The sequence below is a fragment of the Budorcas taxicolor genome, chromosome 7, assembly GCF_023091745.1.
Source record: "Budorcas taxicolor isolate Tak-1 chromosome 7, Takin1.1, whole genome shotgun sequence".
NCBI classification, from domain to species: Eukaryota; Metazoa; Chordata; class Mammalia; order Artiodactyla; family Bovidae; genus Budorcas; species Budorcas taxicolor.
This window is the reverse complement of record NC_068916.1, coordinates 93,532,076-93,547,354: the sequence shown is the minus strand read 5'-3', so window position 1 is coordinate 93,547,354 and position 15,279 is coordinate 93,532,076. Positions and strand designations below refer to the sequence as shown.

The 15,279-nt window shown below is 38.1% G+C and overlaps 1 protein-coding gene across 1 annotated transcript in view; it reads left to right on the top strand.

The window, feature by feature from the left end:
• Positions 1-15,279, top strand: part of MCTP1 (multiple C2 and transmembrane domain containing 1) — a 557,082-nt gene that overhangs the window by 360,075 nt on the left and 181,728 nt on the right. The window contains exons 11-12 of the mRNA XM_052642765.1: positions 5,049-5,235; positions 10,352-10,445. Of these exons, the coding sequence (XP_052498725.1) occupies positions 5,049-5,235; positions 10,352-10,445 (281 nt within the window). The remainder of the gene's footprint in view (positions 1-5,048; positions 5,236-10,351; positions 10,446-15,279) is intronic.

The window sequence follows — 15,279 nt, the reverse complement described above, 5'->3', positions numbered from 1 at the left end:
ACCCCATGAATCGCAGCACGCCAGGCCTCCCTGTCCATCACCAACTCCCGGAGTTCACTCAGACTCACGTCCATCGAGTCTGTGATGCCATCCAGCCATCTCATCCTCTGTCGTCCCCTTCTGCTCCTGCCCCCAATCCCTCCCAGCATCAAAGTCTTTTCCAGTGAGTCAACTCTTTGCATGAGATGGCCAAAGTACTGGAGTTTCAGCTTTAGCATCAGTCCTTCCAAAGAAATCCCAGGGCTGATCTCCCTCAGAATGGACTGGTTGGATCTCCTTGCAGTTCAAGGGACTCTCAAGAGTCTTCTCCAACACCACAGTTCAAAAGCATCAATTCTTCAGCACTCAGCCTTCTTCACAGTCCAACTCTCACATCCATACATGACCACAGGGAAAACCATAGCCTTGACTAGACAGACCTTAGTTGGCAAAGTAATGTCTCTGCTTTTGAATATACTATCTAGGTTGGTCATAACTTTTCTTCCAAGGAGTAAGCATCTTTTTATTTCATGGCTGCAATCACCATCTGCAGTGATTTTGGAGCCCCCAAAAATAAAGTCTGACACTGTTTCCACTGTTTCCCCATCTATTTGCCATGAAGTGATGGGACCAGATGCCATGATCTTTGTTTTCTGAATGTTGAGCTTTAAGCCAGCTTTTTCACTCTCCACTTTCACTTTCATCAAGAGGCTTTTTAGTTCCTCTTCACTTTCTGCCATAAGGGTGGTGTCATCTGCATATCTGAGGTGATTGATATTTCTCCCAGCAATCTTGACTCCAGCTTGTGCTTCTTCCAGCCCAGTGTTTCTCATGATGTACTCTGCATGTAAGTTAAAAAAGCAGGGTGACGATATGCAGTCTTGACGTACTCTTTTTCCTATTTGGAACCAATCTGTTGTTCCATGTCCAGTTCTAACTGTTGCTTCCTGACCTGCATATAGGTTTCTCAAGAGGCAGGTCAGGTGGTCTGGTATTCCCATCTCTTTCAGAATTGTCCACAGTTTATTGTGATCCACACAGTCAAAGGCTTTGGCATAGTCAATAAAGCAGAAATAGATGTTTTTCTGAAACTCTCTTGCTTTTCTCATGATCCAGTGGATGTTGGCAATTTGATCTCTGGTTCCTCTGCTTTTTCCAAAACCAGCTTGAACATCTGGAAGTTCACGGTTCATGTATTGCTGAAGCCTGGCTTGGAGAATTTTGAGCATTACTTTACTAGCATGTGAGATGAGTGCAATTGTGTGGTAGTTTGAGCATTCTTTGGCATTGCCTTTCTTTGGGATTGGAATGAAAACTGACCTTTTCCAGTCCTGTGGCCACTGCTGAGTTTTCCAAATTTGCTGGCATATTGAGTGCAGCACTTTCACAGCATCATCTTTCAGGATTTGAAATAGCTCAACTGGAATGCCATCACCTCCACTAGCTTTGTTTGTAGTGATGCTTTCTAAGGCCCACTTGACTTCCCATTCCAGGATGTCTGGCTCTAGATGAGTGATCACACCATTGTGATTATCTGGGTCGTGAAGATCTTTTTTGTACAGTACTGGCCCATAAATGTTAGTTAGTACTGAATTCACTTTACAATATATTATGTTGCAGAAGTTCCACCTTTGTACGCATGTATTCAATAACTACAAAGTGATAGCAAAAGGTTTTTCTCCACTGCATTCCAGCAATAATTTGATTTGATACCCATTTAATGCAGATATCAATGATGCTGTAATGATGACATTATCTCAAGTTAGCAAGATAATTTTGCTTTGTTATTGGTGACATTTTGTTTTAAAAGGCATCTGAAGAATGCTCTTGAGCAGAGTTTTTAAATGAATAGGAGAACTGAGTAACCTCAACTAGCAAAATATGTCTTGAATTCACTTACTCTTTTATCAAAATAGTTGTATAAATAGTTATTTTCTATATTAAAATGATTGAAGTCAAAATTCTGAAACATTAAATATAGGACAGGGCCTAGACTATTTATACAAATCTACCCAATATTGAAAATCTAGTTGCAACAGAAAGGTATAATCCTCCCTACAAATGTATAATGATAATTTAAATTTTATTAGTTCCATAACTTTAAAAATTAAATTTGTAAGTTTTTCTTCATTTATTAATTTATAAGAACAATTGCAGCCTTCTTCCCTTGTTCATACATATTTTTTAAAGCATAAAAATAACATACTTCTGCACTTGAAAACAGATAATTTTTCCATTTTGAAACAAATCCAGATATTACCCAATAAGAACCACCTCACACAGCACAAACTTCCTCCAGGATGAAAAATTATAATAATGACAGATCGGTTAAGGAAAAGTCCTAGATCTTGGATTCCAGAATCCCAGGTTCAGGTCTGGCTCTGCTAGTAACTGTGCATGTCCATTAATTGAGGTAGCTTCTCTGGCCCTAGGTTTCCTCACTGGTAAATTAAGGCAACTTTGAGGATCACAAATCATTATACCTATTGATATAAATGGTGTATTGATATAATTGGAACCAGGTACAGAATTAAGTGAAATAGTCCAGCTGTAATGAAGAGGGCATTTGTATTTAAGCTTATTTAAATTCAAAACTCTTTTAGCACAATAAAAACAGCAAATCCATCGACCTGGTTTGATCTGAAAGTTGCCAATTTGCATTTCTTAGACCAGATCATCTTTAGAACACCTTCCCTAACTCTAAAGAATTAAATGCAGTGACTCTAATGTAAATCAGGAGGAGGACAACATCTAAATGACCAGCTTCCCAGGTGCATCAGTGATTTAAAAAAGAAAAAATCCACCTGCCAATGCAGGAGACACAGTTTCAATTCCTGCGTCAGGAAGATCCCCTGGAGAAGGAAACGGCAACCCAATCCAACATTCTTGCCCGGCAAATCCCAGGACAGAGGAGCCTGGCTCGCTACAGTCCATGGAGTCACAAAAGAGTCAGACATGAGTTCGTGGCTAAACAATAACAATAACAAAAAATGGTAATAGGCATGGAAGGAAATCCTTCAGAAAGCTTCCAAGTTAAGAGAAATGCAGCATTATACAAAGGAATAGGGCATGATCAGGACTGGAAATAGATAAAAGTGAGTGAAAGACCCTTCTTGTCCCAACTGTATCCAGCAGAAAGTACCATCTGAACTGTAATCTCTGTTCAATTCTCCAGTGTCATACTCTCAATCTTATCCAAAGATTCATTCACATTCAATAAATTGTAGGTTAGGCACTGTGCCAGATGCTGGAAAGATCTGTAGAAAATCAAATTTATGTTTTTCCTTTTTATTAGAAAATACATTTGATTAGCTGTCTTTCACTGTTGCATTTTTAACTCTCAATTTGTTCCAAGTATTATTAGGAACTAATTCCAATTAAAATGTGAATATTAAATAAGGTATTTCATGTGGTTTTTTGTCATTTAGAATTTAAGGAGACAGCATGGGAGTATTTCGAAATGGATGTTGTTGTGTTTGCTGAAACAATGAGGTTACTTGATATACATCCTTTTTCCAGACTTGATACAGACCCGAATATCCTGCTTTCTTGATAGTTAGCATCTAGCGCATACAGATTCTCAGTCACTGACCAGGAGGTTTCTTTTCTTCTTAATTTCTTGTGTCTATATTCCTCTTCTTCCCAAATGTTTCTAGTCTGGATGTCTTTCGTGTCATTTCTGATAGGCAAAAATAAAACGTGTAAATGTGAAACTTTGATTCTGTTTCTAAAATCACTCACACTAAAGAGGTGTTTGAGCTCAACCATCAGGTTTGATGCCCTATTCATAAAAGTTTAACTTAAAAGCAAAATAATAAACAATAAATAGAGTGGAGAATAAGAAGGGGCAAAAATTTAATCTTCCCTGATAGCTGTGTATGGATGTGAGAGTTGGACTGTGAAGAAAGCTGAGTGTCAAAGAATTGATGCTTTTGAACTGTGGTGTTGGAGAAGAGTCTTGAGAGTCCCTTGGACTGCAAGGAGATCAGCCCTGGGATTTCTTTGGAAGGAATGATGCTAAAGCTGAAACTCCAGTACTTTGGCCACCTCATGTGAAGAGTTGACTCATTGGAAAAGACTCCGATGCTGGGAGGGATTGGGGGCAGGAGAAGGGGACGACCGAGGATGAGATGGCTGGATGGCATCACGGACTCGATGGACGTGAGTCTGAGTGAACTCCGGGAGTTGGTGATGGACAGGGAGGCCTGGTGTGCTGCGATTCATGGGGTCGCAAAGAGTCAGACACGACTGAGTGACTGAACTGAACTGAGCTGATAGCTGATCACTCTGTTTATGACATTCCCATATTTATTCTTTTCATTGGCTATTTCCTGTTTTAAATGTCTTTTACTCATGTCTGCCCCCTTTGTCTCAGTTTATTGGCCTATGGTCACCACAGTATCTTTCTCTTCCAAATCAATTGACATTTTTATGAAAAGAATTTGTTCAACTCTGAGAGGGTGGCATGCTGAGCATGGGCTACCACGTTATTACAAAGTTTCTCTTGAAACTTTGAGCTATAACACGTGAGCTATAATGTCCTCAGAGGATCTGTTAATTTAGATTCATATAGTGTTCTGTGAATAAACTGACATGGTTTTAAAAATGTAAAACATCTGACATCATCATAGTGATGATCTATTCACTCTTAATAGCATTTATGAACAACTGCAAAACACCTATGTTTTTTAGAGTGTAACACAAGTTCAGACTCTTGGTAGTTTAGACAGCTCCTGTTAGTCTTTCCACAAGCAAGGCCTCACTCATCTGGACCATCTTGGGGTTGAAAGCCCTTGCTGATTTATAAATGTGGTGACAATGGGTAGTAATCAAATCAGATAAGCACACTTCTTGCCTCTTACAAGAAATAAGCAATTAGTTACTAAAATAATCAGAGTCTGAATTCTGTGAAGTCAGCTGACATGAAAGGAACATGCTTCCAGTGGTTCAAATGGTATTTCCATTGATTTATTTTTCACATAGCTCTGAGCAGCCTGCACCTCCACTGTTTGATGTGGCCAAAAAAAAATTCTTTAAGCCTCTTGCTAATTCAAAACATTTGTTTTTAGGTGCCAGATTGACCTGTCGGCTCTCAGTAGGGAGCAGACACACAAGCTGGAGTTGCAGCTGGAAGAAGGGGAAGGGCACCTGGTATTGCTGGTCACCCTGACAGCTTCGGCCACTGTCAGCATCTCTGACCTCTCCGTCAACTCCCTGGAGGACCAGAAAGAACGCCAGGAAATACTGAAGCGATATGTACGTATGTAACCCTCCTCCCTCAGGGTCAGGGGTGACTAGATGAGGTTGTAAATAATTTACGTGGAGTGGCAGGAATACATCTGCAAAAGCTGTCTGACAGACGAATCAGCAGAAGGCAGGGCAGGTGCAAATACCATGCAGATCTTTGCGGAAGCACTTGGGTTACCCGAGGGTATCTAGATCCCTGGTGTTTTCTCGAGTCTCTTTCAGCGCCAGTTCTAGAGTCTCATCACACAGGGCAAACTTCCGTGATGGAAAGTCAAGTTTACACAAGACTGCTATAAAGCGAGTTCACTGATTATTTGTCATTGGAATTAGAATCTCGTTGTCTTTACACATTTGAAATGGAGTTAATGGCACTTAACTTTTTAGCTCGTAGCTGGATAACTAGGGGCTTCCCTGGCGGCTCAAATGGTAAAGAATCTGCTTGTGATGCCGGAGACCCGAGTTCGATCCCTGGGTCCAGAAGATCCCATGGAGAAGGAAATGGCAACCCACTCCAGTACTCTTGCCTGGAGAGTCCCAGGAACAGAAGCGCCTGGCAGGTTACAGTCCATGGGGTTGCAAAGAATCAGACATGACTGAGCACCTAACAGACTTTTGATAACTAGAGGATATTTACAGAAATCATTTTCTTTTTCAGCCTCACTTCATCCTTTTAACTTTGAAATTATGGAGAGAGAACTATAATTAAAAGGAAGCTTCTTTACCTTTGGATTAGATGTAGAGTAACAGGGTGGCAGAATGAGTCACCAAGTACCCTTCTCAAATTTTACCAAGCGCAAGCGTGACAACCGAGTCTCTTTCCCAGCTTCCTCACAGCATGCGCTTCCCGCCCTGTAGTTTTCGTGAATCAACAGAGAGGGGAGCTCTTACTCCATCGTTCTCTCTCAGCGACCCTTTGAAGAAGTGAATGTCTCAGTACCCATGAAGCTGGAAGAAAAAAAAAAAAACCGCTTTTCCACTTAAAATTACAAAGCTTGTATTGTACAATGCTGCCAGGTGTTTAGAAGGCTCCTCTAGACTCTCAGTCGTGAAACTGAGCTCTGACTAACAAAGAACTGCCTAATTTTTTTTTAGATTTTAAAATATTCCTGTTTGCTGACTGACATCCTTCCAATAACTGAATTTAATAAAGATGTACCTTATCAGGCTGTGCAGATAACGTGAAGTGCTGGTACTAATGCTCTACAATATTCTTCAAACAGATTAGCAGGATGTGCACTTCAGCAAATTTATTCTGGCTATCTGCACCGAATCAGCTGTCTGCTAATGCTTGTACAACTCACCCACCAACGGTGTTATCATAAACAGCTTCATAGAGGTGACTTAGCAAGGCTAAATAGTATATATTTTTAAAACACCTAAGAGCCTAAGGTATTGTATGACATCTTCGAATATATAATTGCAGTTGTGAAAACTATTTCACATTTTGGTACCCACCAAGACATATTCTCCTATTCCCTAAAGTGAGCCTCATGAATTAAAACAATTGTAAAGAAAGTAATTCACATATTAACATAAAAATGATTCTAGATATTATAATACTGTATTTGATAGATTAATATTTGATACAGTCCCATATGTTAGTATCATACAATGGGCTTGGTAATTAGAAATTATCCAATTACTATTGATTTTTTCCCCTTATTTTGCTACATGAAATTCCTCAAATCGGGTATTTCCACTGAGAATTTGAATATTTATTTCCATACCTTCTTTCAAATATTAGCTATTATGTCAATAAAATGTAAAATATTATGTGGATGTCCCAGCTAATTCTCAAATTATATTATGTTCAACATACTAAAAAGTGAGCCAACTTTAAATATACACTTTTTAGCCCTGAATTTCAAGATAAGCCTAAATCTCCCTTTAAAATCATACTTGCTAAGAAGCTCGTGTACATAATACAGCACATGTTATTATGATTGCTCATAGCAATACAAGGACAAACACCTACATTTTAGTGTTTCAGAGTGTTTCCTTTTTATTAGATAGATTATAAAGTGAATGAATACTGTATGATGTCTGAAATATCACTTGTTTTGGAGAAACATATGAAAGAGTTTATTTGGAGAGTTATCCGTAAGTTTTCCGGTGAGAACTTTGCGTATTTTTTTAAGGTTAGGTTAAACCTAAGAATTTGAGTTGGCACTGGTTGTGGTGAGGAAAGTAAGTGGTTTGCCCCCACTCTTGCATGAAACAACCCTGAGAAGGTTCTCCCTTGCTGTCATTCGGTGGTTCATTGTGAAGCATTGAAGCCCCACAAATTAAAGACATTACTGTGAGCCACTATTTGATCACCACATTCTAAAAAGATGGCTAATTCCATTTTTTTTTATTTTCCCCTCCTTTTTGGAGGGAGGAAAGCAGGGAAGGTCAATAGGGGGCGGATAGTAATGGGTAGTAGACCAAGAGCGATTGTATGACCTTTTCAGAACGGGGATGCTGAACCCTTGCTCCCCCTTGTCACAGTTTAAAAACCAGAGGAGCTAGTTTAGAGAAGAAGTTGTTAGCATTCCATTTTTATTATGACATTTCACAGTCATCTGATTTAATGTCCCTTGACCGGATTGTCCACCGTGAGACGATGGGCTTGAAATGTTATTTAGAGCATTGATAAAAGGTGAGCGGTTCTAAGATGACAGCGAGTCATAAGGCTGGTGGTGTGACATTAATTTTCTCCATAACAGAGATGGAATAAGACGTCACGGTGACAAGCTGTCAATCAGCGCTGGCCCCTCAGAGCATCCCGATGCCATAGGATGGGGTGTTGCCTCTCCCGTAATAGAGCTGAACTGAGATGCTCTCCTGACAGCTGCTGCAGCCATAGAGAAAATATATTATACAGCCTTTCATTAAAAAAATAAAGAGGACTCCTCTCCAGAGCATTTCAATCTTTTCCCATCTATTGAGGGCTGAAAGGATTCACAGCAAATCATAGATTCCTCTGCTATGGAAATTTCTGGCTTCAGAATCCATCCTGGTTTAGAGGCCCTCTAAAAGAACCGTAAATAACAAGGCCAGAATACCTCTTGATGAAGTATTCCTTAAAGTTATATTTTTTAACTGATACATTTACGTGTTTTCCTTCTTTTTTTTATTTTCTCCCCCTTGGAGTCCTTATTATAATCCATGTGTTGCTGGCCTAAACAGTTGAAATTTGCCATAAATGACTGTCAGCTGACAGGAGAAAATGAAACCTTCAAATAATTACCCCTCTGCATGGAAAACAGAACTTTGGAGCTAAAGCACCAGCAGCAGTGTGACTCTGCAGTGAGTTTACTAGTATAAAAATGATTCTCGGACTGCAGATACCTGCTTCAGTCACAATGAAAAGGTCTAAATTGTTCCTAAAAATTAAAGGACAGAAACCTTTTTGATAAAACTCCTCTCCATGGTTAGATTAGGAGACTTACCTGGTCCTTAACAGTCAGTAAGCTCTGAGATAAGAAGCAGCTTCCCACACCTGACCATTACCACCTTAGGAAGACAAGTCTACAGATCTCTGAATTATAACATTCGGTCTAATGTTTCCACTCTTAAACCATCAATTTACAGGAATTTAAATGGAGAGAGAAGTGCATTTTTATTAAACCCTGTCATCTGGGTAGCTTAAACACAGTTTGGGTGATAAACAGCTGTTTAAAAACAATAAAAGATTAGGAGTTAATCCTTGTGCTAAACACTCTGCTTTTTTTTTTGTTTTGTTTTGTTTTTTTTTTAACAAAGTTAGGCTATGAGATTACACATCTATCTGTGTTTCCTCCTCTCAGTGTACCAAGGTCAAAGCTTCAGTCTAAACAATGACTAGTCATACAGGGTTGATAAATTTAATATTGTGGTAAGCATGTGCTTCTCAGTATTCTCACGTTCTCAACACAAAGATGGGAATAATCTTTAGTAACATTTTAATAGATAACTTTATTATGTGAAACTGTGTTATGCTTTCCAGTTTTAAAACATATTAAAGATTACAATAAAGCAGTGCCTTTGATTTACTGAATAAAAATACTGATTTTGTCATGAGAAAATTGCATTGAAGTGCAAATAAACAAATGTGTGTGTCCTGTCATTCAATCATGTCCAACTGTTTGCGACCCTATGAACTGTAGCCCGCCAGGTTTCTTTATCCATGGAATTTTCCAGGCAAGAATACTGAAGAGGGTTGCCATTTCCTTCTCCAGAACAAATGTGTATCATATACTATTGGTTGATTTTACTCTCTGCTTATGTTCATGAGAGTTTTGAATTATTTTCTTGTATCCCCTCTTTTAGTTCCTTTAGGTATTACACTTATTCATACTCTACCATTATTAATTCATGGAATTAAATTGGTTTTAGCATTTGAGTCTGATTCTTCTATCAAAATTTCTATACTTTTACACCTACTACAATGACAGATAAATTTACAAATTTAAGAAAAGATTATCCATCACTTTTGAATTTATTTTTAGTAATCACCCTGATTTATTTTAAAAGATTATATATGTCTTTTACCTGAAAGTAAAAGTGTGTGTGGTATTTTCTAATATTTAAATCTTTTGAATTAAATATTAGAAAACAGTCTTTAACCCTCATCTAGCACCTACAGTTTCCAAAGTTCACCAAGGAGAAAATATAGTAGAAAAATAATTAATTTAATGTTGTCTTTCTTACTCTCAAAGCCTTAAGTGTGTTTGTTACTTAACCAACAATCTAAGATTCCTATTAAGAATCACGAGTCTCCAGACCATCATACCTATAGATGAAAGATTTCTTGGAGTGCTTTGGTAAAGGAGACGGATGGAAGAAAGCAGGCATGTCATATTTTATAATTGATTGTTCACTATCTACTGCTAATTACTTATGGAGAAGCAATGTTGTTGTATTTTTTTTACCCTTAAAAAAAATCTACTTACATAGCAATAATTATCCACACAAATGTATGTGTGTATGGGTACACATTCATGATGGCAGAAAAGGGCATCCTTATTGAAGAAACACAAATATCCCTTGGATCATTTCAGCAGCATCCTGAGATCAACCATAGCACTTGGTATTTTCTCAGAGCACTCCTAGAGGTGTTTTAGGACCTTTCTTTTCTAATACTGACTTTGGGGTGTTTCAGAGCCCATTGCGGATATTTCACAACCTGAAAGATGTGGGCTTCCTCCAAGTGAAAGTCATCAGAGCAGAAGGGTTAATGGCTGCTGACGTCACAGGTAAGAAACGATGCCATTTTCCTTTGGCCTGTGTATCAAGCAGCATGCCAGGTCTATAGTTTGATGATGGAACTTTTCATTTCATCTGACTGAATAATCAAAGTAAATTGTAAAGTGTGTTGATCTTACAAAGATTTGCTCTCCACCTGATTTTTATACTGTCTCCACTGTTTAAAAGAAAGGTAACATAATAAAAAATGAACAGTAAAAAGGAAAACAGCTTTTGAATTGTTGCCTTCTCCAAGGTTTAGTCAATATAGTGGTTATATTTCTTTCAGGTTTTGTCATTTTGGTGTCTCTGGGTAGTAGTGATGTATCTTCTTTTCTTAAAACAGTATCAGCTTCCCTCAGGTGGTATTGTAGCATCAACACTGATAATTCAAACATGCATGAAATCTCTTACATAGTTTGCTGAAAAATTTAGATACATAACACTCAATTACTTGGAATGAACTTTTGGTATCTGTGTTGCCGATCCAATTCTTTAGCTGTCCAAATTCCCTAGTACATCTCAGAGATAATTCTCGATCTAAACTAAACATCTACATTGTTCTAAACTCTTTTTTTCAAGAAACAGGCCTGTAAAAATGCCAAAATCAATATGATATCTTAAAGCTTCCTGATTTGGATACTGCTGTTTCTATAACATGTTAATTATTTCATTACTTTCCAGAATTATTGTTTTGAATTTGCAGCTATGTGAGCATTTACTTACTGTGTAATTTCATAGGATTTGGGAGGTATTTATACGATTCCTTAAATTGTCCATCTCAAGATGGACAATAAATAGGGTTGACTTGACCAATTTTTGTGCAAACTTCCCTGTTCCTGAAAGTATCCACTTATAATTTGTAGAGATATGCTTACCACTGTGAATGGCCAGCAAGTTGACCCTCAAAGGGTAGCTAAGTTATTTGAAATGGAGAAATATACTTTTCCTACCAAATGAGGGCTTGCAAGCTCATTATTTGGTCACTGCTGCCCTTAATTAATGGAACAGAATCAAAATCTAATTAAAAGATCACATGTCTTAAAACTAAAATAGCAGATGTCTATTCCAAAATGACAATATTTTAAATTTTTTAATATTTGCATAGTATTGAGTGACTGTTTATTGTTTGATAAAAGTAAAAATGCTAGGACTTTACAGTTTCTTTTTGGAAGATATTATCAACTCATTTTTAACCAAGCAGACAATAACAACTGTCAGATATAGTTTCCAGATAGGCATACCTGAAAATAGTGGGAGAGAAGACTGTAATTTTTTTGCACCTATACTGACTTGACTTCTTGTACTAAACAATTAGTGAATGTCAAGTTTATTCACGTTCTATTTTATTTCATGTGTGATTGTAACCAAATCAATCTGGACAAAATGTTTTTATTTATTATGAGCTCTCATTATTGGAACCAACAGTCAACATGAGTGGTTGACTAACTGGTCTGTTCTTTTTTGTTCACTTTGAACATGAACTTAAAGACCAGAAGAGGAATTCAATGCTGCTTTTACACTACAGAGGCTCTGGCCAGCCTTTGATTCCCAGCAGCAGATAGATTCAGAAATTCATGGCAATGACACTTACCATCACAGGAGGCATCTTCACTTTTCTTGAGTATTTTCTGCAGTGAAGGGGAGCACCCTCTGTTGGGCTAAAAGCATCTGAAGATAAAGACTAAAATTAAAAGTATGTCAGAGGGTATCATGTGTTTGTGAGTGCATGCCAGTCGCTTCAGTCGTGTCCGACTCTTGGCGGCCCCATGGACTGTAGCCCACCAGGCTCCTCTGTCCATGGGATTCTCCAGGCAAGACTATTGGAGTGGGTTGCCATTTCCTTCTCCAGGGGATCTTCCTGAACCAGGGATCGAACTCAGGTCTATTTATGTCTCCTGCACTGGCAGGCAGGCTCCTAACCACTAGCATCAACGTATTAAGAACTATCCCTGGATATTTATAGTGGGTACAATAATTTCTTATACAAAAATTCAAATCCCATTTACTTCAGAAGTTTAGATACCTGCCCATTACACAAGTTAAATGTAATTATCTGTTTGTGTCTCTTGGAGAGAAGCTGTCATTGCTTTTGAAACTTCATGAATATGCCAATTACTTTAACCCAAATGGCCTATATGCCACTATGCAAGTTAAAGTACATGTTCTCTTGAAGCTGGAGAAAATAGGTATATTTCTTTCATAATGGTTCTATGTAAATTAGTGTGAATAGCAATTGCCTTTTCCCTAGGGATTCAGTGAGACATAATTTTGTTCTGATAAAATGGACTTTAATTTGGAGAATACTAAATAACAGATTCTCCATTTTTTCCTTCCAGTTTTAGGGATATAAATCTAATGATTCCTCATTCCACACTGACCTTATAATCTAATGTGCTCTGAATTGAACAAGAGAGATGTTGAACTATTCAGGGGCAAGAGGATAATTCAGTCTTTGACCTCGCTCACTCTTGGGCCTTTTGTGGTCTTTGTGACATTTGTGATGGTGGCCAAAACCGAGGACCATATATTCAAGTCAGATGTCTGAATATTCTGCCAATTTTTTTTTTTTAAAGTCTTTACTTCTGCAAAGGATAAATGCATACTTACCTATAAATACATATGTATAAATATATACTGATCCTTCTTGGTCTTTAGCATGAAATTTGGGGCACAAATAAGCTCTTTGTATACTTTATCTCCTGCTTTTTCAAAGTAGAACTTTAAAAATATGTTGTGCATCTCGGTGGATAATCATAGGCTCTACAAGATACTTAGCAACAGTTTGAGGAAAGGGAAGAGAATCAGTGGTGCTGTCTACAAACGCTCAAATTAGCATCCGTTTAGGACTGTTGTGGATGGAGAGGGGAGATTTTAAATCACTGATAGCTCTCTGTGTGAAGCAAAAAATACTTTTGAGCTGATATAAACGGGGCTGTTGCCATAAGATACTTGGTTGGTTTCCAAACACCTTTCCAGACAAGTCCAACAACACAAACTTATATTTGACCAACTTCACTCAATTCTTAAAATAGGTTTAATGACCAGAATATCAAGTGAAGCATCCACAGTTTAAGCAAAAAAATTTTAATTACAATATTTCATCATTTAGCATGAGCACTAGAAAAGAGATTCTATAATCTTTTAAGTAGCCATCAATCTTACTGCAGTTACAAAGAGTTTTTTCCTTTCAAAATGTAAAATTTTTCTTTTGTTACAACACATTCATTGAGAAACATTGTGATACTGTATTAACTCTGTGTGAATAAAGAGCAATTGAGACTCTCTTTGAATGAGTGAGTATAAAGCACAAATTACTTTTTAATGAAACCCTCAATTCTTCTCCTTTCCACAAAAAGCCTATAGCCTTGTTCAGCTGAAGGCTACTACAGTAGGTCACTTCAGTTAAGCCCCTAATAAACTGTTGATAGTTGAGGGTCGTTTTTTCTTCGGTCTCAATGGCCCAGTGTTGGACAGTGCACTTCAAGTCATTAAGGTTAATACAGATTTAAAAAAGAGATTAACTCTGGTGGTTAAGGCCCCCATTTACAACTCCCACACATACACATGCATTGAACGAGGCACAGGAGTGGACTGAAATTTCAGTCAAATTGTGGGCAGCCTTTCACAGCCTGAGAAAGTGGCACTCTGGTTTTCAAAGTTGGTCAGTGAAATTCCTAAGGAGGGAAAAAGTTCAATTCACTGAAAAATACTGCGTGGTACAACTTACTTACCTTTCAAGGAACCAGTGAAAAGGTTAATGTCTCTCTGGACCATCAGAGCAAAATCTTCCGACTATCTGGCCCTGTGTTCACTGGGGGAGATTCTACTGCTAAATCAAGTGTTCGTTGAAGCTGGACAGATTGTGTGGAGAGAAAGACCAATGAGGGGGGAAATTTTTTTTTTTTTTTGGTGGTGGTGGGAAACAGTTCACTGTATGTTGGAATTTGTCTTTCCTAGCTTCTCATTATTCTTCTTTAGATGGGGCCTAATTTTTGCTTTCAGCTGAACATTTAAAGTCTTCTATATTGAGTGAGGCTTTCTTTGCAGAGTATTTAGACCTGGCCTCTTGGTTCTTTCAAGTTCTTAAAGAAGAAAAAGAAAAGGGTTCTTCTCCTCAGCCCCTCCTCTTCATTTTCCCTTGGGTTGTTTTTTTGAGCTCCTGAGGAAGAGGTCACAGCCTCCCCAGGGATACCAGGCACTCAGTTTCAGAAACATTGATATGGGAGAACTGTGAAACCCTTTCAAAAGATGCTCTGCCTTTTCACTGTATTAAAAGGTACACTCATATAAAACTTCTTCACTCCAGGTGAACTGATCTCTCAAATTAATGCACATCTCTTTCAGGAAACAATAGAGGGAAAGCAAGAAAAAAAAGGAAGAGAGGGAGAGAATTTTACAATTAACAGAGCTGTCATTGAAACAGTCCCACTAAATGAGCATATCTTTTTCCGGAACAAGGCTGCACATCAAGACTTGCGACTCACCAGCCCCCGGAGTCTGGAAACCTACTAGTTATTAAGAGAGATGTTTACTACCCCTTTATTTGCATAGACTTTTCCCATGTTTTTCTTTAGGAAAACTGTCTTCATTGTTGGAAAATATTTAAGTAACAAAACAGCAGAAAAAGACATGCTACAGTTTTTTTATCAGCTTCCGTGAGAGTCTTATTATCTTAAGAAATAACAGTTAGCAGCTCAGATTCATTAGCAGAGCTAAATTTAAGCCCCGTTTGACAGGCTGCCTAGAAAACATTTTGTTTTGCTGTCTGTGGGCTTTAATTAAGATGTGTTCAATTTCAGTCCTCTTCAGTCTAGCCCTACCCACCCCCCCACCTCCTCACCA